The sequence below is a fragment of the Channa argus genome, chromosome 5, assembly GCF_033026475.1.
Source record: "Channa argus isolate prfri chromosome 5, Channa argus male v1.0, whole genome shotgun sequence".
NCBI lineage: Eukaryota > Metazoa > Chordata > Actinopteri > Anabantiformes > Channidae > Channa > Channa argus.
The window spans coordinates 23,032,765-23,059,738 of record NC_090201.1 but is presented as its reverse complement, the minus strand read 5'-3'; the positions used below and the strand labels follow the sequence as shown (position 1 = coordinate 23,059,738).

At 39.5% G+C, this 26,974-nt stretch overlaps 2 protein-coding genes across 4 annotated transcripts; both read right to left on the bottom strand.

The window, feature by feature from the left end:
• Positions 1-875: 875 nt before the first annotated feature.
• On the bottom strand, positions 876-26,218 carry cpne1 (copine I). 2 transcript variants are annotated; one of them, XM_067504564.1, is made up of 16 exons: positions 26,107-26,218; positions 11,188-11,316; positions 10,923-11,102; positions 10,258-10,332; positions 9,976-10,047; positions 9,630-9,713; positions 8,298-8,387; positions 8,019-8,105; positions 7,850-7,936; positions 6,737-6,796; positions 6,389-6,522; positions 5,637-5,691; positions 5,374-5,428; positions 4,711-4,844; positions 4,391-4,627; positions 876-3,438 (listed from the first exon to the last, which is right to left on the bottom strand). In XM_067504564.1, the coding sequence occupies exons 2-16, from the start codon at positions 11,314-11,316 to the stop codon at positions 3,322-3,324; spliced, it is 1,596 nt and encodes a 531-aa protein (XP_067360665.1). In that variant the 5' UTR covers positions 26,107-26,218; the 3' UTR covers positions 876-3,321. The 2 variants fall into 2 exon arrangements, with proteins under 2 accessions (XP_067360665.1, XP_067360664.1); XM_067504563.1 differs by lacking the exon at positions 26,107-26,218 and adding an exon at positions 14,280-14,437.
• rbm12 (RNA binding motif protein 12) lies at positions 17,381-26,211 on the bottom strand. Of its 2 annotated transcripts, XM_067504561.1 has the most exons (3): positions 26,107-26,198; positions 22,623-22,691; positions 17,381-21,399 (listed from the first exon to the last, which is right to left on the bottom strand). In XM_067504561.1, exon 3 carries the CDS (start codon positions 21,369-21,371, stop codon positions 18,666-18,668), a length of 2,706 nt encoding a protein of 901 aa, XP_067360662.1. In that variant the 5' UTR covers positions 21,372-21,399; positions 22,623-22,691; positions 26,107-26,198; the 3' UTR covers positions 17,381-18,665. The 2 variants fall into 2 exon arrangements, with proteins under 2 accessions (XP_067360662.1, XP_067360661.1); XM_067504560.1 differs by lacking the exon at positions 22,623-22,691 and having other exon boundaries at positions 26,107-26,211.
• Positions 26,219-26,974: the final 756 nt, after the last annotated feature.

The following is a 26,974-nucleotide window of genomic DNA, read 5'->3' as shown; positions in this document are numbered from 1 at the left end:
AAAACACAGCATTCAACTCCTCCACATCAGTAATGTAAAATATATCTATTTAAAGATCTACGCTGAAATTTAAAAGCATCAAAAACAAAGCACTGAAATACAGTCAGTGTTTTTAAGTAATTCTCTGTTAAACACAGCCACAGAGAAACAGAGAATGTAAACTCTGCGGGATAGAACGCAGTTTCAGTTAATAGATAATTAATGTTAATGTTGTTATTCAAGTATTGGACAACTTTGAAATAGATGTATTTAAGTATTTTCTTCTTCTTGTACTTTAAACCTCTACTCCACATTTCCAAGTGAAATATATACTGCATGCAAATTTTATTAGACTTACACTCACTGCCCTCTTTATTAGGTACACCTGTACAGCGTAATGCAATGCAATACAGCACCTCAGCCATGAATTTTAATTTTTACATAATCGTCATAATTTCTCAGTTGAAACTGTTAGAAAGGTGATAATTCTACTCTGTACTGGAATGCATTATATTAAGAAATGGTTCTAATGTTTTGGCCATTCTGAAATTAATGAGGGGGCCACGACTTTAGAACCACTTTACAACCACCTCTTATAAAGTTTCGAACGTTTTGGTCACCTCATTCATTTTACAGTGGGTGACCAAAACATTAGAACCACCTTTTCTTAAAATACACTCCAGTGCAACTCTGCTACCCACCTCGACCTCAAAAATAAACAGAGTCCGTTTAATTGTTTGTTCAGTCAATCATTAAACAAAAATGACCAGAAATTTACTACTACCATCTTTTGAATTTTCTAGTTCTCTTAGTTAGTAATTCAAGATTTTTCAAAAACACAAGCTAGAATAACAGAGACATCACTTTCCAATAAGTGCAATAAAAACAAAGGAAGGTTTCTTTTCTTTCCCCAAGTGGTTTTATTATTGAATTCTAAAAGGCAAAGCTCATACAGTCTTAATGTTCTGGTTATACTGGTTAGTAAATGGCATGTACAGTAGTTGATGGTCACATCATAAAGCATTATGGGAGGTGTAGTTTTTAAAGATATGAGTTTCTTATTTCAAAATGAGGAGTTTTGCCCCAGTGATTGATTAAGTAGTCAATTTTGCCAAAGTGCCTCCTTTACTTCAGGACATGTAGATGACATCTCAGCATCATGTGACAATACAACATCTTCCAAAAATATGCAAATATTTTTTTCTAGAATGGTTCGATAAAACTATTACATTACATTAATACAAGTCTGGCTGAACATGAAACGAGTTTCTAACATGTGAGGGGAAAAAAGCTATATAAAATGAATATAAGACTTTTGGCATCAATGAAGAATAACAAAGGAGAAGTACGTTGTGGCAGCAAACTAATTCTAGAGATTATCAACTCATGGCCCCTTATAATTAGCCCTTTCCAGAGCTCGTAGCTGCATCTCACCATCTTCATTAACACATTCATCTGCAGCCATTTAAAAAAATAAAAAAAATAAAAATCTCTGTTCCCATGATGAAAAGACACCGTCAACCATGGACAGGATTCTGTGTCACTGAACAAACATTAGAAATCAGTTTGTTGTAATAGATGTTTTGCAATGTAACTTTTTCCCTTTCAATGTTTTGACGAAATGCTGCCGGTTTGTTCAGAGGAAGTAAAAAGTGGTGGTGGTGGTGAATTCACCAACCACAAACTAAACATTCAAGTCTAATCATAACTGTCCTTCCTCTCTTTTCTTTACTACATATAATAATGGCACAAAAGCCAAACGATTCTAAGTGATTCGCTGCTGTAAACATTTTACATTTTTGTGACATATTTTAACACTATAAGTTCCGGTTATTCTAGTAGGTTAGGTCAGTCAGCAGTGCACACACAGTCAGTGGGATGCTGCCTTCAGGATCATGTGGGATGGTGGGTTTACTGTTCTCAATTAAGCGTGTGTTCAAACTCAAGTAATTTTTCCCCAGGAGGTCGTGGTGATTTTAGAGTTAACTGATCTCTCTCCTACCAAAACAGTTCTCATCTGTTTGTGCCATCCAGGATGAATCCAGCTCCTTACATTTACATTTTTTCATTAACTTTAGTTCATTTAAGCAAAAGTCTAGTAAAAATACAGATCAGTGATATAGCATGGTATATTTCGTTATTCTGAAAAGTATTTTACTTTCCACACATTACCATATTATTTATCTACAGCCAGGGGGTGGGGACCCTCACTTAGACGGCGACAATAATGGTGGTACTTTCCACATGATCTGAACCCAACATCATGCTGATCAGACGACCATGTTGACTCCCAGCAAACTATTAAAAGGCACTTTTAAACTGCAATAACAACAACTGTGTAATTGACAGTGCGATGAATGATTGCAATTAAGTATTGTAACACTAGAATGTACACAGAAAACAATAATGTTAAATTGGAGGCCCTTCATCAGAAACGAGTAGTTTTTGGCCACAACAGTTAGGAAAAGTGTGTGGACCCAACTTACTTTGGCATTGTAGAGATTCAACTGCGTCAACTGTTACTTTATGTGAGTCCTGAATGATGATGAGCTGTGTTCAGACCGATACAATAAAACCCATATAGATGATAGCAGCGAATGATTTGACATCAATTAACTGGAAACATCCAGGCTTAAGCAGCAGCTACTCTAAATTCTATGTTAAGGCTACAGTGAAATTGATTATAAAGCTATAGTAGGAGCCTCTATATTGTAGAAAATATATAATATGATTCATAATAGATTTTTTGAGCATGTACTCTAATGCACAAGCAAAGTGAATAGGCTAAGTGCATAGGATTGATATCTGATTACTAAAGCTAATCAGAGGCATAAACACACACACACACACACACACACACACACACACACACACACACACACACACAGAGTTGGCTGTGCAGTCCTTTCATGGTCCACTAGATGTGGCTGACTATATTGGAGTGAATGGAAAAGGGCATCTTTCACTTCAGCTCTTCGGAGAATATTTACCTTCTTCTTTCTATAGATTCAAACAGAATGTGGAGGAAAGGTGGCTCTTTGCAACTCTGTGTGTGGCTCTGAGATTGATAAAGATATGTAAGTAAACATATTTGCATAGTTATGATGGAAGCAGCAGAAGGAATCAATAATGAATTATCTATACTACTATATCAAAGAAAGTGAAGTGATTATAGAGCTGCCCACAGTTGTTGGCTGTGGTTGGTGCCTGAAGGGTGGTCGCTGTTGTGGGTGGAGCAGAGCAGAGGGAATGCAGTGGTTTGACTCTGGAATGAGATCGGGTTAAGCCTTTCTTTATGGGTAGATCAGGGAATAGTAAATATAGTAAATAACAGGATGGGGTTTAGACTTTGGGGCCAGCCTGAGCTCTAGGTGGTTCGAGGCCTCTCATCTTGAAATAACAGACAAGCTGGTTGGGAACCTCAGCGAGGACAGACTGAGCCAGAGCCGTCGTGGGAGCCTGGACAGAGAGAGGAAAAGATGTTGATGCTTCTGAGAAATCAGAGGAAACATTCACACATTTTGTACTTCATCTTAAAACAATCGTGTCATGTTGGTCGTGTTAGGCTGCATTCGGATATTATTTCACTTTGTGTGAAAAGAATGCAGGCCATCTTTTCATTCCAACAGAACAATGTGTTTAATACGGATGGCACCAACACCAAAAGGGCCTCAAGCAAAAGTAATAAACCTTGTGCTAATATAACAGTGGCAATAAGAAACAAAACAGTCTCAAAAAATTAGCTGTTAACCATCTTGAACTCCACACTTTGGTGACTTTGGACAAGGTTTGCATCGTTCCTTGCAGTTCCACTGAAAGTGCTCATGTTTTAAGTGAATGGGAACATATCTCTTATCAACTAAATCATAATAACATTAGCTTGGTTCAAATGCAGGGGCCATACAAAGTGTACTACTGTAAATATCAGTCAGGGAAGCCATTCAACCCCCCATTCCCACACTGCCGACCCCTCAAAACCAACACAGGTAGAAATGAGGACGCTCCTTCACTGATTCTGAAGTTACTTCTTTTGGTTTTAGCTTGGGTAGTACATGTAAATGAATGCCATTACACTTCCCTTTATTAAAAATCGCTCTCTACTTCTATCTGAAAAATGCCTCCAGATGACTTCACTTGAAAGAAGACTTCTGTTCAGATTAGGACATCTTGTTGCTCACACTATGGAAGCTGTTGTTATGGTCAACCTCCTTTTTTTCACTAGGAACGGGAGAAATATTTTAATTCGGGAAAGTCAGAGGGAGATTTAAAATTATTGATGTACATTTACACCCTAAATTAAAGCCATAGAAAACAAGTTCAAAATTGGTCAAGTTGCCCTTTAATTCGTGTGAGCTTGGAGCTAGATGCTGTGAAGTGTGATCCTGCAAAACACTGTTGAGTTTACACTTACATCTTTGAACTGTCTAAATGGGACGAACTGGACGATGTCTCTAGTGACAGGCTCTCCTGTCGTCGACCGTAGCACGCCGTTATCTCCATCCAGAAGCTCCATAGCCTTAAAGTCTGCTGGCCCCACCCCAACGATGATGATTGACAGAGGCAGCAGTGATGCCCGAACGATGGCGTCGCGGGTCTGATCAAAGTCGGTGATCTCACCGTCAGTGAGGATGAGGAGGACAAAGTATTGCTGCAGAGAAACCCAGAAAAAGGTCAAGGTCTGTGTGTTTATTTCTAGTTAATATTGTTGCGTGTTTCTGTGTGTGTCCTCACAGAGGCAGTGTTGGTCTGTGCGGCGGTGCTGGCGATCGAAGCAACGTGGTTGATGAGGGGAGAGAAGTTTGTGGGTCCAGACAATCTAAGCTGAGGCAAAACCATCCTGTACGCTTCAACTATCCCCTGAATACCTGAGACAGAAAGAAGCAGTGCATAGATTAACACATTTGTTTTTGTTGTGCACGTGAAACTATCCAGGCTACCAGATTAAGGTTGGTCCAAGAAACAAAAATGTGCTCTGGTTTAACACATATTAGTTTGAACATTAGTGAACATTATTTTATAAAACAAAGACACCTTTAAAGCTCATCAACACTACCACACAACCGTCATGAATATAAAGCAATTGTGGCTATTATCACAATCTCACTTCATTAATTTTAAAGTGAAGTCATCAAAGAATATTTTAAACTTTTAGCATTTTTGGCAGAATTTAGATTTTTCTTCTTTCTTACCCACTAGCCATCTAACAACCCCTCAGATTGATCTTTAAGCCCACTGGTAAGTAAGTTAGGAACCACTGACCTTAACTATCAAGTATGCCAGTAAAATTCTAATTTTAATTCTAATTAAATTCATAGTAAAATTCTACATTTACTAGAGAACTGTACATTTTTAAAAATGAAATAAAGCATTTTGTGATTGCGTGTGTGTGGGTACCTTGGCAGAAGGGGTTATTGGGGTTGAAGTTCAGGGCGAAGTCATGGTGTGCAGCCTGTTTGACCAACAACACAACAGTCCAATTAACCTGACAATCAGCAAGCTCAGCCTTTTTCAGAAAACTAGTGTGTTCAGTTGAATTTTTACGTTTAGATAGTTCAACCAAATCATTTTACACCACAAAGTGAGGTTGTAGCTAGAAGTTACGTGACACCTGAGAGACCAACAGAGCTAGTAGAGAAGCTGTGTTGTGAGAGGCTGACCTGGAAGTCTGGCGGAAGTTTGGCTCCAAAGCCGAAAGCTGGGAAGAGTTTATCACTAAAACAGGAAACACAAATAATCATAGTTACATAACAAAACATTCTGTCAGTTAAAAGTCCATGGTTTAGGATTACAGTGTAAGGTTTAGAATTCAAAAGGTAAGGAATTTCAATTTCAAGTCTGACATGACCGCTCTACCAACTGAACCACAGCTGAAGAGTGTAGGAGGAAAGTTTTAGGCTAATTCATAAATGGAAGTTTTACTCTGTTTTAGCCCAACGTCCAGGCTTAAGCTGCACTTTTGCCCATACAAATCCTGTAGTGTATGTGGGGAACATTGAGCTTTGTAGAAACATTGTTATATCTGGAACCTAATAGATGATGATAAACTCAACAAACCAGCTGAAACATTTTCTGAGTTTGTACGTCCAGTAATGAAGTCAGATTTTACACAGTTTACAGTTTGTCATGCAAGATGCTGGATTTACAGTGTACGGTATAGGAATTTGGGTTTAGCTTAAAGTGTAGAGGATAGAAATAGACTTCGATTTAGAAAACGATTTATTTTACAGAGTTCAAAGTTTAATGAGTTGAGGGTGCAGGGTTTAAGTTTTGTTGATTAAGGCTTAGTGTGTAGTATTTAGGATCTACAAATTGTGCAGATTGTTTTGTGAAAGAACTACAGTTTGGGTCACAGGGTTAAGGTAGCAGGTGTGGGGTTTGGTGTGTAGTTAGTGTGCGAGTGTGTACTGACGTGTCATAGTCCTGGACCACCTGACCCACAGACCAAAGAGCAGACAGGTACTGGTTCAGCCCATCTGGACTCATGTAGTGGAGGGACTCGGGCGAGCGAGGATCACCATTAGAGCCAGTGAAGTCAATCCCCACCTATAATGTTCAGATAACATTCGTTTAGAAACCATCACCTGCAAACATTCATTTAACTATTTGAAATCGATTATTTTTATGTAACTTAATTATATATTATAATAAGAATAATTTATAATAATTTCTAACCTTTCGATATAAAGAACATCTGAAACATGTATATCTGAATGTGGTTGGCTTAAAGAAAAATAAATTAATGGTAATGTTGACATACTGTGAAGTTCAGCTGACATCCACCCATCACATAATCCAGAAAAGTGTACTCAGTCACCAGCTGTGTATATACAGAGACATAGTGGAAACAAAATCATCATTCGGGCACTTAAATGAGTGCACACACACACACACAAACACACAATAACAAATCAATTAAGATACAAACATAAGTCAGAAGGAAAACAAAGTGTATATACACAGGTTAAAGTCTTGTAGCTGTAAGTGAATGTGATTAGTATTATGAAGACCGGAACTGTCACATACCAACCTCATGACAGTACAGAGATGTTAAGTTTAAACATACACACTGCCACGGTTACAACTTCTGACAATGATTTGTTTCAAACAGATTACAGTCTGGTGTTTCTTGTTTCCAGACAGTGGTTGAGTTTAAATGTGGCTGATAAGCCACTGACAAGTTTTTCAAGAATTTGCAATCTTTCTCAGCTGTCTTACATATGTTTCTGTTTTCCGTTTCTCTTAGTTAAGTGAAATCTACACCAGAAGACATCCACACAAATTGGATGCCCTCTATATACTGTGAACTACTTTTTGGAGGGACAGTTTGCTAATGAGTTTCTTCCCCTCCACTAATCTTTAAAATTGTCTAAAGACTCATATCATTTCTTTAGCTATTTAATTGTCACAGCTCAGCACAGCTATTACAAATCAATAACAATGTTTTTTTTCCCTCTCCTTTCTATCTAGTAAAACTCTTATTTTCCTGCAGTCCAGTGAAGACTGTGACACTATAAACAGAGGTCCAAGTAAACTGGACACATGCCTTAGTAGTGTTCAGTCTACTGTGAATCCTCATAAGACATCTCTACCCTATCACCTGTCAAAAACATTGTATAAACAAATGAAGTACTTTGAAGCAGAGCGTTTCTTTGACTACCAACAGGGTCCAGCTTGTTCTTCTTAACAGACCGCTCGATTCAGGTTAATGGTGGTAACAACCACTCAAAGGACATAAAAATGGAAAAATGGGTACAGTATGAACATGTGACTAAAACATTTTGGTGTAAAGATAATCCTCTTTCGTCCTGATTAACATCTCTGTGTGTTTCATGGTCTGTAAGTTCTCCTTACAATAGTCCATTAACTCTACCTTGCAGCTCTTCACACAGACGACTCCAGAGTTTTTGTAGCTCTTCTTCTTCTTCTGTTTCTCAGGGTGAATGCAGTCAAACTCCACCTGAAGTGCAAGCAAAACATGTGGTTAAATGACTTAAACCTTCAGGCGGAAGGATGTTAAATTTTAATACTTGTGAACTCACTGGAGCTTTTTGCAGCTCTGAGACTTTACAGGTGAAAGAACCAATCAGATCGTGAGATCCATCATTGTCATGATCAGAACAGTCCACCTGTAGGAAGAGGACAAGATTTAAAGGATAATGTCAGTCATTTTCTATATCAATTGTATTGACCACAAGCTTTTAAGCTTCTTTATCATTATGGGGACCATATGATTACTTTAGAAAATGCCCAAAATTATCCTGTAATGTAAGTGTCATGATTTGGTTGTTATGATTGAGATATATTCTGGTTGGTTGAACCTTCATTGGTCTGTTGAGGTCGCTGGAGCAGAAAGTCTGCAGAGAAACAGTGAACTTCTTCCAGAAGGGATTGAGATTGTTCTTCACCACCTACAACACACAAACACAAACATGCACCATTGTCACCATCATCTTACAAATATCCTGTGTGCACTCCTGTACATCTATCTTTGTGAGGATTGATTAAAGTGAAGACTCACATGACTTCTTCATTCATTCTAAAATAATTCTTCATTTTTTTCCAAGTATAAACATATCCTTGCTGCTCATTACAGTGTAATAACAGACACTGAGTATGTAGTTAAATATGACGACCTTACAGTACATGTGTCATCACTATATAATCTCACAGCACAGCTGCTGCTATCACATGTACTTTTTCCTGCAGCTCAGTAGCTTTGGTATTGCTGTGGATCAACAAAGTATTTATGAGCACAAATTTATCAGAAGAAAATGAAAGCAATTGAAATCAGTTCTGGTAATGTGACTGTTTTAAAATATGTAATGACAGGAAACTGTTGGTAACTCAAGTTTCCCAAGCAAAGTCTCCTGCTCCTTCACATTTCTCCTTCTCTCTCACCTTCACCAACTGGTTTTGCTCTAACAGTCAGAAAGAGCTTAGCTCTGATTATTTTAGGCCTTACCTACAGTAACACCAAAGAGAACCAAACAGTCCCAACCTCTCTGATCCCTAATTTTTGCACAATTTACTACAGTGCAAATTTATTTTAAAATCAAAATTATTGATTAAAGTTTTACCTGAATCTATATGCAATCATGCATAATGACATTTTCTTACCCATTTTTAACCCATTTTTGCAGAGAAAAAAAAAATCATAAAATGAAATCACTTATTTACAAAATGACCACTAATCCCCTTCTCCGTAGAAGCCCCTTTGGCAGCCCCTTTGGAGCGATGTTCAAAGTTGTTAGTGGTTATGCACCACATTTAGAATATGAGTTAGAAGAGAAAAGAAATTCTGGAGTTAGTTAGATGAAGTTATGCAGAGTATAACAAAGGGGAGAGAGTGGTAATTGGTGCATAGGGTGACCACCAGACTGAGGTGGTTTGGACATGTTCAGAGGAGAAACTGTGAATATATTGTTAGAAGGATGCTGAGGTTGGAGCTGCGAGGAGGTTTTTATGCAGAAGGTCTAGAGGAAGACCAAAGAGGATCTGGTCCATTTTCTTTTAACAGAAAAAACATTAGAACACTGAAACTACTACCTTCAGTATAACAGGAGGATAATCCAATATGGTTAAAAAAAAGGAAGAACATACACATACGAGGAGGATACAAAAATGCAGTACAAAAGATGATGTGTGTGTACCTCAGTTCTATGGACCAGCTGCCACTTTCCATCGTCTCCTTGTTTAAAAAACTCCAGGAACGGATCAGACTTCCCAAACGTATCCTGAGAGGCAAAAGAACTGCATGAAACTAGATTTTCCCGCCATGAAAGTGAGTAACTGGTAAGTGAGAATGTATATGAGGTCAAAATATGGCAGATAAAAGGTACAGATTGTATCTAATCACTAGGAAGATCATTATCCATCATTGTAGTGATGGGAGTGATGATGAGGTGATGCAAAAAGGTCTGAGGAGGTGGAGGAGGGGAAGATAATAAAAACAAAGATTATGAAAAGTAGGAAGTTGGGAAATAGGAGCAGAGTTACCTTCTTGTCGAGGTTTTTAGCTGCCAGCTCCAATTCAATGGCCCTGTTATCCTTTATTTCCTCTGCTGTGACCTACACAGACGTGCAGTCTTCACATAAATGATATCAGCATTGTTTGATCAACACAATTTATCTTTGGGTAGAAAGTAATATGAGATTTGATTTAATACTAAAAATAAATTGATCATAAATGAAAAGATCCCTGAAATACAGATACGTATTAAAAAGTATGTTTTTAATTTCCATTCAGTCTATTTGCTACTTCACACACTCTATACATACAGTGATGGTGCCTTTGCCTGCAGGCTTGTTTTTCTTCAGCTGTAGAGGCCTGGTTAGAGTTTTACTGGAAACGATCTGAAACATACAAAAGAAGCTTAGCTGTAAAAGTTCTTTGGTTAAAAATGTAATTCAGAGACAATATTGTGATTACACCGTTTATCCAGCAGAGAGCAGTACGAACATCACTGTGCACCGGAGAAATGAGGGACTTCCGCCAAAAATGTTAATGTTACAACTGAAAATACAATGGTGAATTAGATGTGAGGAGAGCAAAGTATTCTGAATATCTATCTTCTATCTTTATGGACTGTTATCCAGTTATATAAAAAGTCTTGAGATTTAACCTTTGACATTATAAAGTTTTACTATTTTATTTTGCGGAACTTATATTATTAGAATTATTTATACAGCCCAATATAATTAACCACAAATTCACCTCAAAAGCGCTTTACAAACCCTGAAACACACATTATGCAGGATGACACTGAGCAGCTTTCAGGAGTCATCAATATAGGATATGACCTGAACTAAAGACTTCTTAATGAGTCCCAAAAACCTTTATTAATACAAATGAATTATTGTGCAACAGCCAATTGTGAAGCTTTCACGTGTTTCTAAATAAACTAATTTCTTTAAAGAATATATTTTTGGACTTTAATATCTACCTGTCCGAGAGTTAGCTCCACCCCTCCCAGGTAGTCATCGTCACCGAGGTCAGCCGAGGTGTTGTCAATGTCGTAAACTGCCAGCTTAACATTCTGCACGGTCTCAAAATGATAATCAATTTTGAGACGCTGACTGAAGGATGGGCTGGAGGTGTTCTTCAAACGCTCAGTACGACCCAGCTGAGAAAAAGACAGGGTAGAGGGGCTTATTTACCCCCTATAAAATGAAATACCTGTGAATTTGGTAGTGTGACTGCAACGTTACCTCTGTCCATTTGTCTCCTCCTGTGCTTTGAAGCAGCACACAAAGAGGATCAGACTTTGAGCCAACATCTTTATCCAGCAGGTTGGAGCAGGAGACTGTCAGCTCCACTTTAGTGACACACTCCGCCATCTGAGGAGGGGACACAGAGAGACACTCAGGTCAGGTTTCACAGCAGATTACACAGTTTGTCACATTAAAGCCTGCTGAAGTTGAAAAGCGGTTTAGAAAGCAGGAATTAGTGATAGCCGATCAATTCTGTGGGTTCGAACGAATTTCACTGAGATAAAACATTCAACAAATAACATTTAAAGACAAAGAACGTGCTGTCCAGGTTACTGCTTCTTTATCTCGTCCATTCACTAGAGCAATGGAGTTTCCTGCTGGTAAAGATCATCTAACTGTAAAGATTATGTTCTAGGAAAAACCATTTAGTGTTTCTGCATATAGTTCAATACAGTAAGGGACATTCTTTTATAGCAACGGGAAAAATGCAATGTACGTGGTGTGACATTTATTCCCTTTGTGCATTTTACCAAAATGGTGTCTATTAAAAAAATGTTTTTAGTACAGTTCATTGTGTTACCATTCCAGTGTGAACATGTTAGCATTTGCTGATCTCATTTGTCTTGTGTGATATACTGAATATCTTTGCATACTGGACTCTTCTGTCAGGCAACACAAGCAATTGGAAAATGTCACTTATAGAGCACAGAGAACACCATTTCTTATTTTAGAAACAACTCAGGAAAATAATTGGTATTTGCATTACTTAGAATTACCAACAAAACCAGAGTTTTTCCATCAATCATTTTGTGTAAATATTTGCCACACCCATGGCATGTTCTAGAAAACTGGTTAGTAAACTCTGAAATTTACACTGAAATCCTCCCAACCCCCATTCCTGACAGGGAAATGCTTTGGTTCAAACTAACTGACCAGAATCAGTTCAAATCAACTTCTAATTAAATCTCTGATACTATGATTCACTAAGCAATTAGTAACTAAGGAGCAGCTTTATGAAATTGTGACACATTTATCTTAATAATAAAACACAACAGCAGTGACAGAGCTAGTCTGAAATGAAGACCTAATAAATAAAACTACTGATTTTATACAGCGTGCTTAGATTTCCTTAATATAGCAGCGCTTAAATACCACTATTACATTATTTTATCAAATGTTAGTAAGTAATACAACCCCAATTCCAAAAAAGCAGGGAAATAATGCAAATAAAAATGCATTTGGAGCAGAATGTTTTTTCTCAATGTAAAAATTGCAAAGATCTTTGAAGATCACACCATCTACAGTATATAATATCATAAAAAGATTCTGGAAAGACACCATCAATGCTGAAAAGTACATAGAGGTTTTAGAGCAACATATGCTCCCATCCAGACAACGTCTCTTTCATTGAAGGCCTTGGATATTTCAGCAAGACAATGCTACACCACATACTGCATCCATCACAACAGCACGGCTTCACAGGAGAAGAGTCCTGGTGCTGAACTGGCCTGCCTGCAGTCCAGACCTTTCACCAATAGGAAACATTTGGTAGATCATAAAACGAAAATTCCGGCAAAAAAGGCCCAGAACTGTTGAGCAGCTAGAATCCTGCATCAGACAAGAATGGGGCAACATTCCTCTCCTAAAACTCTAGTAACTGGTCTCCTCACTTTCCAGACATTTACAGACTGCTGTTTATCTTCTATTGTGAGAAAAATATGGGTTGATGAGATTCAAAAATCATTGCAATTTTTATTTATGTTTTTACGTCTTCCCAACTATTTAGAATTGGGGTTGTACTTATGAAACTGTAAAAACATAGCTTGGGTGGCAAAAAAAGATAACAAGGAACATTTAACATGTGATCCTTTTTTATAGACCTCTCATTGTAACCTCATATAGTCTGACTCAGTAAAACATATTTGGGTGATTTTCAGTCACAAAAGGTGAGTTTAAGGTTTGCTTAACAGCATTTCATGGCTGTACTTTCACATGCTTTACATTTAAAAATTGACATTATGCTGTGACAAGACTGTACGCAGGCTAAAATTTTAACCTCCCAGTAAATTTACTGCACTTTTTATAATCACTGAAAGTCCTTTCAGCTGCAATAATCACAGATCTGTGCCAAAAGAAAGATTCAAATTTAGACTTATTACAAAAACAAGCGTAAATGTTTCAGCGATCTGGCTTACGACCTAACACCTTTAGATATTCATGCAGTCAGTTACAAAGACAAACTGCATGAAGATTTTATTCTGAGCTACAAGGATGAAAACATCAAGCGTCATATGAGTATTTGAATGTGAGCTCTGTACCTCCCTAGATGAGTGATAAATCATAAAAGCTATGACATTAGTAGGACTAGGGACTATTATTCTATTAAACAACTGGGAATTTTAACCTTGTACCAACACAGGCTTCTGAGAATTTACTTTGTAATGTTTTTATTTTAAAGCACTGCATGAATGAGGAGAGGACTGTCAGACAGCTTCTTCAGGCTCAATAGAAAACAGTTCAGACAGTTACAACCTCATGCTCTGCCGAAGAAAACCGGCAAAGCTAGACAGTAAATGAGCACAAACAAAAATTGTAATCCATTTTCTGTAACTGAAAATCCGAATTGTTGAACGGGGGAAAAAAAGCCTTCAGGCAAATTCTCCACAACCTCAGCTTTGTTGAAGAGAACAGCTAGAGCTACTAGTACGTCTGTTTCTGCTTTCCTGTCATATCAAACAAAACGAGAGAGAAGCACCTGAAGGCAACACAAGTTGTTTGAATGGAGATAAACTGAGGCTGTAAAACCAGTTCCTTAAACCAGCGTTTCGAAAAAACACACACACAAACACACACTATTCGAAGCTGTAAAACTAGTCAGCTAACGTTAGCAAATGCAGTACAGTTTACCAACACACACACACCACACATTTTGTATTTATCCACATAGCTACAATATACAGCGTCACGTCCCATTATCAGGGATGCTGTGCTGGGTTTTTTATCTTTTTTAAAAAAACACAGTTAGTAAACGCCGAGAGAAGAAAACGACACCTTTCGGGAAGGGTTAACCCAACTAAGAGTTCACTAACCTTTGTCTGGCCACTCGGTTAGACTTTACACAAAGATTAATCACCGCCGGAGTTAGGATTTCTCCTGTAGATGAGGCAAAATACAACTGTTCTTCTCCGTTCAACTGTTTAAGCTACCAGGGAGTGGCAGGTCCACATACTCCGCTCCGATTAGACAGGAAGGTTACACACCTGCATTCTGATTGGATAAGACGAGTGTCAGTCAAGCCCCTTGCATGCAGAGCTGCTGGGTGACGTTGCCAACGTATGTAAGTCACTATTTCCGGTAAAGAATACTTCTGAATAAAAGCAGGATTACGACTGACAACTAACGAATGGGGAACCTGTGATCTTTCAGCACCTTCGGATTCAGTGAGCACGCCGGAGCGAGTCTTTGTAAAACGTGTTTACCACATTGCCTCATCCTTAAAGCACAAAATGTTACAAAAGATTGCACTTTGGAGAGCAGGTTTGCATGTTCCAAACTCACATTTAAACAGCATTTGAATGGCTGCTGTTTAGACTAGAGAACAAAGCAGCATGAATGAGAATAAAGCCAACAACACAAACACCAAAGCACATAAACGAGAATAACCAATTAAAGGTAAGTACATTTTTCATTTCTCACTGGCCTTATTAAAGCCCATTATCTTTCTCTCCAGTCTAAAACTCTTTTTGTCAAAGCCGTGTAGGTATGTACAATTTCCATCTTAATAATATGATTTACAGTCGTACCCGCACAATGATTCATGCAAAAAGCCATGTAACTGAAAAGTTGCATTAGGATTAAAATGCTACGAGTATTGCACAGCCAGCTTTGCTGAGCTTAATGTTAATGTCAGGATTTAATTCAGTTTTAAGAGGTAGTCCAATGGTCTAAAAGAAGATGCATTTGATATTTCCAGGAAAAAGAAAAAGGTTTTGGTCAAACGCCAGTTCTCAGAAATGAACGATGAGACGTTAAAAAGTAAACGTGTGGGCTTTTATGTTGAAAATCCAGTAACTGAAACCGGAAATAGTGCTGCCACTGACGGCGCATGAGTGCACATTCTTCGTGTCGGATGAAACTCTGAGATTACCATAGAGGAAACAATCAAGCTTCACTGGAAACAAACTAGACATTGCGCAGCCCAAACCCCAAACAGAGAAGGAAACGATGCGGACTTATTATATTGTACAAACACGTTGTAATCCGCAAAAGCAGAAGAGTAAAGACCAAACCACACGTGCAAGAAAAAAACAAATTGTTGTGGTACTTCTGTCAGACTCACAATCATACCTACACAGAGAGTTCCGGCCTTAATGGACATGACCTTCTACAACAGGCTATCATCCAGCAAATTAACATGCGGCATTGATTGACCATTACTTAACATCTACAGGGCACTTTAAACAACGCAACCACAAAAACAAAGATTTATTCTCTTCAAAAGAAGATTGTTGATGATGGTGGTTCACAGGCTACATTTACCAGTCATTGTAGTTTTTATTATTCTGTTATTCTTCATTGTTTCAGTGGCTCATCTCAGTGTCTGTAACTCATCTGAAAGTCTGTCCATTGATGAGTATGAGTGGAAACCTCCGCAGCAAAATTGGCTGTTCAGTGTCATTCAACAACAATTTACATCTGTCACACACATACTTGCATCATTCGCAGAAGCTAAATGGTTCATCAGAATTTGTGAAATGTATTCTATGCATCTATAGCACGTTTCCTTTCTCTACACAATGCATCCACAAGTAAGATGCAATCACTACCCACCATAATTACCCTACATTAGTTCTATTAAATTTATTAAGACCAGTTTTCTTTCACACACCATCACACATTCAAGACTACGCATGCAACGTTTTTATCTGTGTACCTGTTTGGAGGTTAACCATTTCCTGAATGATGTACGTACTTCCTCTTCAAACAAAACCATTTCCACTGATGCTTTCTGCTTGTTAGAATCAATACTCCAAAATTCACACAACAGCCTGTATGGATGCAACCAACAGGAAGGAATGAAGCACATTTTAAAAAACTAAGAGCAGATTTCTTGACAAATATTTAAGCAAATAATTCTAAAAACTTAATACCTTTATACTGTAGTTATTTTCTAAAAGCCATTTACAGGCTTTAAAACTTAATATCTTACTCTCTGTTACATACACTCTGTACCGCCCTTCTTCCTTTCATGTTATTTTTGCCTTGTCCTCTTTGTCCTGAGATAAAAGAACAGGAGAGACTTCATGAAGAATTCCATTTAGACAGACCATAATTATTCCCGCATCCTGACATTTGTGTTAAAAGCCCCAAAACAAATAAGCTACTTCGTGCCTTCATATAAACCTGATGATTAAACAACTAATCTCACAAATATTGACCTGCTATGGGTTTCATTAACCTACCTTCACATTGTCACATAATACTTTTGGGATTATTCCCTCTGATCCATATTTCTGAAGGTGGCCCAGGGTTTGACAATAGTTCAACACATGGGCTATGAACTCAAGATAATTTGTAAATACTAGGGCAGCTCAGCATAAACCTAGAGCCCCAAGGCTCAGTTTATCACAAGAATTGAAATCACTAAATGAATCCAGTGGAAATTAGCTTGTTTTGGCTCAATTTGTACTTTCAATCATTAGCATCCCTGTTTGTTAGCCTGTGTGCTACTTAATAAAAGCATACTATTGTAATAGGATTCACAGACTGAATACAACAGAATTAAGATGGTTTGGTTCAAAGTCACTGAAATTATGAAAAATCGTCTAGGTTTGATTCTACAACATTTCTTTCTTTCTCTATTAGAGGTACATAAACATTTTAGACATGGGATTAGTGTAAACAGAAGTGGTAGTTTCATTTTCAATTATTTTAATACAATCTGTGGCTCTTTGGTTAAGGCTCAGACCTGAAAGCAACAATTACTTGAGACAATGTTTAATTCTGGGTACCTCTTTTTGCTTGTCCAGATGAAGGTATAATGTGCATTCCAAACAAAACCAACCCATTCTTTCATTCAAGTTTTAGCGAAAAAAAAAAAAGCAACTGAAAAATGAACCAATGAATAAGAAGTTTTCATTATCAGACAGTGAAGAGCAGACAGAAAGAGCTCATCGCAGGTGAGCAGATGTGCATCAGAAATGTCCTTTTATTAGCCAAAGCAAAGATGACTCCACATCATGTACGGTTCACATGATCATACAAGTTTGTTCACACTGACAACAGAAACAAAAATGAGCTTTAAAGGTGGAAACATCCAAAAGATTATCAAACATACATACCATAAAAAGCTACCAAACTAAAAATGCTATAGACTTCATCTCAGCACTCTACAGTCCTAACACCTACTGGACATATGCTGTGGAGGGGTAGGGGGTTGAGAGTGGCATTGTTCAAACACACAAACATCTGAAATTGTGACACAGGAAAAAGAAAAAAACAAAAAGAAAAAAAAAAATCAGGGGCGCTAGGTCATTATTTACAAAATAAAAGAAGTCAGCCATCTGTCCAGCCATCATATCCACAGAGCACTCTTACACCACATAATTATATCATAATTTGACCATAGCAAGAGTTGTCAACCCTTTACAGTAGCTATACAGCTTGATGTAAGAAACTTTTTTCCAATAGAATTTTTTCCATAGCGATACGACATATCATCGTTGCACCATAGCAACATAGATTTAACATTTCATCATAGCAACATAGCTTTTCATCATAATTTTACCAAAGCAACAAAGAATGTGAAGACTTTACCTTAGCAACAGATAACATGAAGACTACCATTGCAACAGAGCACCAACATTTCACTGTGTTGGGAAAGCATTTCATCTACAGTATGTTATACCATAGCAACTGATTTTACCGTAGAAAAAGAACGTCAACATTTCACCATGGCAGCATACTGTGGCAATTAATTGTCATTTTACCATAGCAACAGAGCATGTTAAGATATTGCCATAGCAACAGAGCATGTCAATTTTAAACCACAGCAGCACAGCATATTTAAGCACATACAGAAACAATGCCTTTTTTTAATCATTATTTTACCATAGAAACAAAACAGGTGAGTATGTTCAGTGTGTCAGCCCTGGACATGATTTGACAAAAAGCTGCGTTGACATGAAACGGTAGGGAAAACAAATCCTGTCATCACCACAGTTAGTGGAGAAGCTGAAGCAAACAAACTGAGGATCTGAGTCTTCCTACTGAACAGACTGCAGGGGCTTACCTGCCATTATCTTCACACAAGAAGTTAATGACAGTCAGTGGTAAGGGTAAATTCAAAACTGGGTGACACTTCAAAGTTGAATTAAAGTCTAGAATTCAGTATGGTTTATGTTGGCTTTGTTTAACCTGGATGGTTATTCCAGGTATCTGTAACATCTTTTATGTAGTAAATTTTGGGTGGGGCTTTAACCCAGGCTAATCTTGACCTTGCGTGCTCCAATAGGTCGGTCATTGAGGTCCATGACAGCAGCAGCAGCTTCTTCGTGGCTTTGGAAAGCCACCATTGCCTCGCCAGTTGGCAGGCCTTTCTCACTAAATTGCAGGCAAACTGAACCTGGCAGTACCTGGTAGCCATAGAAGAAGTCCATGATCTCATCAACAGTTACAGTAAATGGCATATTTTGAAGCTTTACAATGGTAGGGCCAGCTGCACCACGTTGATTATTGGGATTGCTCGATCCTCCAGGGGGTGCCTGGTTACGGAGGCCATCAGCTCCCGGAGTAAACACCTGTGGCCCACCAGGAGCCCCACCGCCTGGGCGTCCTTGGTTGTTGTTAGCTCCTCCGCCTCTGTTCTGTCCTCCTCCACCTCCTTTTCTGTTGGCACTGTCAAAGGGTGTCAAGCCCCTCAGCCCGTCCTGGCTGAATGGAACTCCTCCTCCAGTTCCAGGTCGAAAGCCAGGTGGCTCTAGAATTGGTGCTCCAGGAAGACCAGCAACTAGTGGAGGAGCCACGCCCAGATTCACATCCCCAAGGCCTGCTGCCAAAGGAGGGAGAGGGGGGGGACCTGACAGTCCATTTCCTGGGGCTGAGAATGGAGTCACAAATGGAGTACTGTTGAGGTTCCCCATGGTATTTCTGAGGAAGTTAAATTCCTCGCCGCTAATCCCTGCAAATGGGTTGATCTGGGGCTGTTGGGCATTGGGCTGGGCTTGCTGGTGCTGGTTCTGATTTTGGTTCTGCTGGTTCTGATTCCGTTGGCCCCTTTTGTTTTGGGGTGGAGGATTTCTCTCAATTTCCTTCATCTGCTCAAAGGTCACCAGGTGGACAAAGGCATCACGACCATTTAATTTTTGGCGGTGCAGTCTTTCAGCTTTGCGGGCATCTTCCTCAGTCTGCAGTTGGAAGATAGCTTGCCCTAAACCATTACCATGACTATCTGTAAGAACCTTCAGGGTATCCTCGTAAAGCCCCACACCCTCCAGGAAAGCACGGACATCCTTCCTGGAGACATTGTAAGGGATATTAGTAATGTGTGCACAATTCCTTGGAACTTTCAAGCCATCCTGGTTCTTGCCATAACCCTGTGCTGCTTCACGTTTGCGGATGGCATCAATCTTTTCAAGCATTCCCTTCCTGCTGATTGGGTGTACTTGGATAAAGCGGGTGCCCATGTACTGCATGTGAGCACCCAGAGCGGATTTGTAGTCCTGTTCTGATTTGAATTCGAGAAAACCTTCTCCAGTGGCTCGCCCATTGGGCCCATAGGCAATGTAGACAGTATCCTCCACAATGGCCAAGTTCTTAAAGAATTCTTTGATCTGTTTCTTGTCTGCCTCATACGGAAGGCCTTTCAGGTACACACAGAACTCCTGTCGGTGGGGAGATCGCGACCTTCCTCGCTGATCCCTGCCTCCTGACCCAGCATTGGCACGGCGGTGCTGCTGGTCCTGTGACTCACTGTTGCTGGTTTTGCCACTGTTGTGAGAAGGATGACCTGATGCACTGTCATTGAGAGTGGTCCATTGTCGCTCAGAGCCAGGGGTGATCTCAATAAACCTTTGGCCCATCATGCCACCTCCCCGTTTCACTGCTTCAAAGCTGTCCTGGGGTGAGAAGAACTTGACCATGGCCCTCCCACTTGGCCTACCCTGCCCATCCCTCAGTAGGCGAACCCCATCCACTCCTAAACCCCTAAAAAATTCCCTGATCTCCACCTCTGAGCAAGTAAAGGGGAGATTCTGAAGGAGGACAAACAACTCATCAGGATTGTTTGTTCCTGCTCCGGTAGCTGCTGCTGCAGCAGCCTTCATATGGGCCTGAAGGCCTAGAGAGGCTAGAGGGTTGAGAGGATTAAACAGCATGGGGTTGGGGGTTCCAAGAGGGAGGCCAGATCCCAGTCCCCCTGGGGGAGGTAGGGAAGGGTTGAAGGGAGGGAGGGAGGACATATGTTGGAGGTGGGACATAGGAGGCACTGGGGGTCCTTGGGAAAGGGGAGAAACAGTAGGGACAGGGGGAAGGGAGGACACTGGAGGTGGTACTGGAATTGTGGGCAAAGTGGGCATAGGGGGCATTGAAGGCATGCTGGTAAGTGGAGGGATAGGTGGGGGGCCTGCAGTGAGTGATGCCAGTGCTGTGGTGATTGTAGGTGCTGAACTGTAGCTGTTAGGAAAGCTGGGAACTACGCTTGCCAAGCTGGCTGGTGGCTTGTTGCTTGGTGGCTCCTGAGAAGAGCTTGCTGCAGTCACTAAAGTGGGGGTGTTACTGAAACCCTGGTTTCCATGGCTCGTGCTTCTTCCTGCTGAACCAGGCTGCACTGTTGGCATGGGAGCAGCACCCCCTTGTCTGTTTGCATTTCCTGCTGTAGGTCCAGCTGTCTCTACAGCACCAGCACCAGCCTCAAACCTGCGACGGCTAAGTTCAATCATGTTCTGCATTTCTGTCTTGCTACTAAGCAACAGCGACACTTTGGAGCCCTTAATGGACCCACCTGTACGCATCATACCCAGCCGAGCATCCTCATCAGTTGCGAAGACAATGAAGGCCTCTCCATGCTCACCCCCCACGATGTGCACTCCCCCATCAGGTATTGTGAGGCCAGAGAAGAAGTGCCTGATGTCCATGGTGCCAGCCACAATGGGCAGACCTTGCAGCCTGATGACTACCGCCATACTGACTGCTAAACAACAGCCCTACAACCTGGGGGAGAAAGCAACACTAAGGTCAGATGAAGAGCGTAAAAAAAAAAAAGGCCACTGGTTTCCATATGTTTTCTAAGGAATATTAGATAGTTAGTTTGTTTGCAGAACATCAAGAACTTAACTAATACTCCATACATTTTAGTTTTTTCAGAATGATACTGAGATCATGTTTTTCCAACTTTTGTGGATTATTTTGGGGGTCTTGACATTTGGAAACCAGTGGCACATGGAAGAGGGTTTGGGGGTACGGGTGAAAATGTTCCAAGTGTTTCAGCAAAACTGGTATAATGGCTAGTTAATACAAAAACCTAATAAATATTATCCTTATATCTGCATCTTTTAAAATGTTTAAATAAAAAAAAGGGTTCTTGAAATAATACTGGGCTTCAAACATTTACGAGACCCAAACAGGCACCAGCATTAACATGGCTTTACTGTCAAATACTTTTTAAATGTTATTAAAGAAATGCAGGATAAGGATTAAAACGGTGGCATTTATATCAACAATCAATATATGGGCCTACGTGTTAAGTTAAAATCTTAAAATATAAACAACAACAACCTTACAAAAAGTTTTCCGATTGACAGAGATGGTGTTGCACTGATCCACAGCAAAGTTTTTCCTCAAATCTCTTTGATATCATGCATTAAAAATTATAAACAATTTGAACAAGACAATGTTTCACAGTGCGAAACAGAGTGAAACATTTGGTATGTGTGACATGCATTGTGGCACCAGGACCTGGTTACAATCTAACTCCTTTTACTAAAATCTGATTGGTTAAAACTGACAACTCCCACAGACGTACTATATTTAGGTTTCTTTAAACCACTTGCACATCTTGTAATTTTTTTCCTCATATGTTTCATCACCTAATGTCAAACTTACATAAGAAACATAATTCTACAGAATGTTTCAAATGAAGTTCTCATTGAATCACCACACATTATCTGAAACCCCATTTCTAGAAAAAAAACTGTTTTTATTACGTGTCTGGTAAAACGTCATACAATCAAATTCATTTGGAAATTACCAAGGCATTTAAGGCCCCTCTACAGTTGCTCTGTGCTTCAGCCATACATATAGTATCTAAGATGGTCTGTGCAGTTTAGTTCTTTAAAATAATATTTACAATCTCTACCATGCAGTAAATTGATATTGCTTGTATTTGAGAAAATCTCGTGCAACAGTGAACTTTCATCATGCAAGTTACAACTCACCAATGCAACTAAGGTGTGTGTACAGTTTCACTGTGTAATAGACAGGTGATATCTGTAGGACACTGAAACCTGGTGGAAAAAGTAAGAACACAAAGGTACCCTTCAAACTTCACAACAGACTTTCATAGAACCTTCACAAAACAGTCGATTTTACGTAACGAATATGTGTTTGTGTTTTCAGCAGTTGTCAGGTTGCGCTTAACTGGCAATAATTGGATGTCTTGCTACTAAAATATGTAGATTTTTTACTTAAACAAAACTGAACTACTAAATGTCTGTTAACAACCACAACACACACTCAACATTAGCAGGAGGCAAATAAATTTCATAATCAGATTGCAGCAACTTTTCTCCAAGCCAGCAGATACACATCTCTACAAAATCAAAACTCACCATAGAGACCAATTATAACATCAGATTCAAAACGGTCTCAGAACTACTAAACTGGAGTAAACTAAAAATGCAGAGCAGCAGAGGTTGCACGCACCTCAACAGCCAGCTAACAACAGTACACTGCAAAAACCAAATTACAACCCAGCACCTATGTGGCAACCAGATGACCACTAATTACAAGGAGATAAGCAGGACTGTTTCTGCTGCTTCCTAAATCCTCAAATCCCAAATCAACAGGCAAAATCTTAGTAACTAGTTGTAGAACTCCATCACATGAGAAACAAATCAAGCAAATCTTTATACATAAATACAACATTAGCATCACATTAACAGGAGCAGTAACTTGTCAACAAGAGCAAGAACAGCAACACCATCCAACATTTTTAAAGACAATGTCAGGCACATGTAAACCACCAGAGCAACATTAACATCATATCAACCAGAGCAAATTAGCATTATTTGTAACAAAGCAACATTAGCATTAAATCCACAAGAGCAACATGAGCGTTATGTAAACCAGAGCAACATCAGCAACTGATTGTCAGCACAGCAACAAAGTTAGCAGCTGATCAGATAAGAAAGCAAACAGAAGATAGATGCAGAGCTAATACCAATAAAAACATGTTCTCCATCTGAGCAACAGTAGAAGAAGCAAGGAATCCTGCCCCTGCAATCCAGTTACACAACCACCTCATGGATCCTTAAGCCACATCCTCAGGTGTAAGAGCTGATCCTCACCCACTAGACATACATAAGGGTGGATGTACACATCAGTCAACTCTTGAAATTTCACTTAATCTGCAAGCTGTTAACTGAGGGGGAAAAAAAGGTAGACACACCAACATTCCAAATCACAGTTTGTATGTCAGGCTTCAGCCTGCAGCTTACTGTACATTTCAACACAATGTCTGGCATCTGGCATCAAACAACCTACATGTTTTCAGTCTGTGCCATGCTGAATGTCAGCCAGGGAAGAGAAGAAAATCCAGTCAGCACTGACATGACCGGCAGCTGACCCAATGTGTTTTTTAATACACTTTTGAACTGGACAACCAACCCTTTCATTATTTCTGAGGTTCAACATGCTCAAAGTCTGTGTAAAGCACCAGCAGCAGCAGCGAGAGCTTAAAAACAGCAAGAAAAGGAACTGGGAACAACTAACAAAATCAGAGACAACCAAGATAATATGACATAAAAGGTTGAGCTGAAGTTCAACAAGAAAATGAAAGGAACCACCTTCAGAAAAGCAAGAAAAAATGTACTGCATCAAATCCAGAACAACAAACTGTCTTGATTTCCCAGCTGGAAGACATAACTCTTCACATATTGCCATCACTGCTAAAACTCAAATAAAACCATCACTGAACAAGAGGGAACACCATCCATGAAAATAACTCCTGACACACACAAAAAAAAAATGATTTTATTACAAAAATGAGCTGAAAACTGAACAGAGTCTGGTGTAAAAACATCTTGTTTCAGTTCAAAAACTACAACTGTAGATGTATGCTCCCAAACTTATTCGTCCATGTATTACAGATGTGGCTGAATTTATTTATTTATTTCTTTTAAATATGCTGACCTGCATTGTGATCGAGACAACAATTGAAAACTATACTAAAATCAATCAAATTCATTATGAGGTATCACTTACTAACCCAACTGTAACTGTCTTTCAGACTTGATTGTGCCAATATAAACAAACCACTAAGTTTATTTTCTCAAATGATCCAAATGCCATTCTGATGAGGTCAATGACAAAACAATTGAGCAAAAACACTAGGTTTTACATTGGTCCATAAAATTACTCTAAATGTACAGCCAGAGTCATAAATACTATCATCAGCAACAAGAAAAACAAGGAATGCTGTAACACACAGTATGTCCTTCACAGAGCCCTAATCTCATACTCAAGGAGAGTTTGAGATCATATAAAGAAACAGTAGACATATAGACAGCCTAAATCAGACGAGGAAAAGGGCAGAAGACTGGCAAGTTTGCCAACTCCACTGTGCATAAAGACAACTGGAAACATTAGTGCTATTTAAAGACAAAAGAGGATCACACCAACTACTGATTTGATTTAGGTTTGTTCTGAATACTTCACTATTTAACTTGATTTAATTTATAAGGTACAAACAGCAATTACTTTAGAAACTTCCTTATTCATTACTTGCATTTTAACAGACATTGATATATCAGCAATGAGGCAAAAAATAATGTTTTTGGCTAAATGTTTCAACTGTAATTATAACTGTATAACTGTAATTATAAAAATAGGTTTTCCCCAGGAAAAGAACAGGTTTTTACTTGCGCTAAAAATCAGACTGTAACCAGGTTAATTACCTGCAAGTAAACACACTATATTTGCAAAGGGATCAGGTCAGTAGAACAACATCTGTGTCTGGGATGAGTTTCAGTGTATCAACACCAGCGTTGAAGCCCTGACAACCGTCACTCATCTTTGACAACATTCTACCTGCCCATAGCCAGTGATCGTGGTGCTGTGGACGCGCGACGATCACGATCGCTAGGCTGCCGTGGGTCCGTGGTCTCTCCTGTGGCCCACTCCCGACCGCAGGGTACTCTGTAAACTGAGCTGAAGATAAAACTGACAGATCCCAACCGCAAACACTTCCCAATTTATCAGGCCACACAACGATTACACAACCGGGAAAAAGGGCCGACCCTCACTGAAAAGCTCATTCATACATTACCGTTAACAATGTGTCGGCTGACTAACGATTGCGAGCAGCTACGGACAAGAAACCACTGTAAAACAAATCTGTCTGAACGTTTAAGCAAGTCATTATAATAAACACATATTACAAATAGAATCTCTACAGGGATACACTTGCAGTCATACCTAACTAGCTGGTCCACAACGGGAATAGTAATTGTAGTTAGTTTAGCGTAGCTTAGCAGCCCGAGTAGGCTAACGCTGTTAGCCACCTAGCTGTATGTGAAGTTTGCTTTGTGTATGTGGGCGAGTGTCGGAGCAGAGCAGCAAGAAGAATGCACGCTTTTAGCGGTTCCTCTCGCTCTCGTTGTGAGTGCATCACTGGACGAGCAGCCGTTGCTGGATTCTTACCGAGAAATATGTCAACAAACACACTAAAACTCATTCACGGGCCTCTTCTGTGCTCTTCGTTCTTCAGGCAACTACTGCACGAAATGTCGGCGCAAACACCGCGATACTACGCGTGATGACGCGAGAGGATCTTGGCCATACGTCAGAGTGATGATGACGACCCCTGCCGGCCGAACAGGGCATCACTCTATTTGCAAGTTACGTATACAAGTGTCCTACACAGAGCCCGACACCTGTTCATTTGCAGAGCGAAATCATAACATGACCGAAGCTGAAACTAGGCCAGAGTGAGCTTCTCCCTGGAGCCCTGGGTCCTCAAGAACCTTTAAAGCTCCAGGTTTATTGTAGGTTTGGTTTGTTTTACTTTAATACTACTTTTTTGTGTGTGAATATGCATCACACACTTGCAATATCAACTGAAATGAAAATGATTTTAAAAATGATTACTTAAAGGTAATAATAGTGTCAAAAACATTCATTTATAGTTGCAGAGACAGGCTTCTTACACAAGCACATTTTTCTGACCTAGGTCACTGAACCACTTGTACATTTGTACCAAATGAAATGTGTGAAAGTGAAATAAAGATTGAGGAGGAGGAAATTGGGTAAAGATTTTTCAAATCACATTAACCTATTTAGTATTGTATTGCAAACTGGATAAGGGCCACACATTCTATAGGTCCTTCAACATCTTCTGTGGTTACCAGCTCCATCTTCTATGCTGTGGTTTGATGGTGCAGCAATATGAAGGTGACATACTGGACAAACTAAAAAGGAGGGCTGGTTCTGTTCTGGGGGAGAAGCTGGACCCTCTGTGTGTAGTGGCGAGGAGAGGAGAATGTTGGCCAAACTCCTCTCAGTCCTGGAC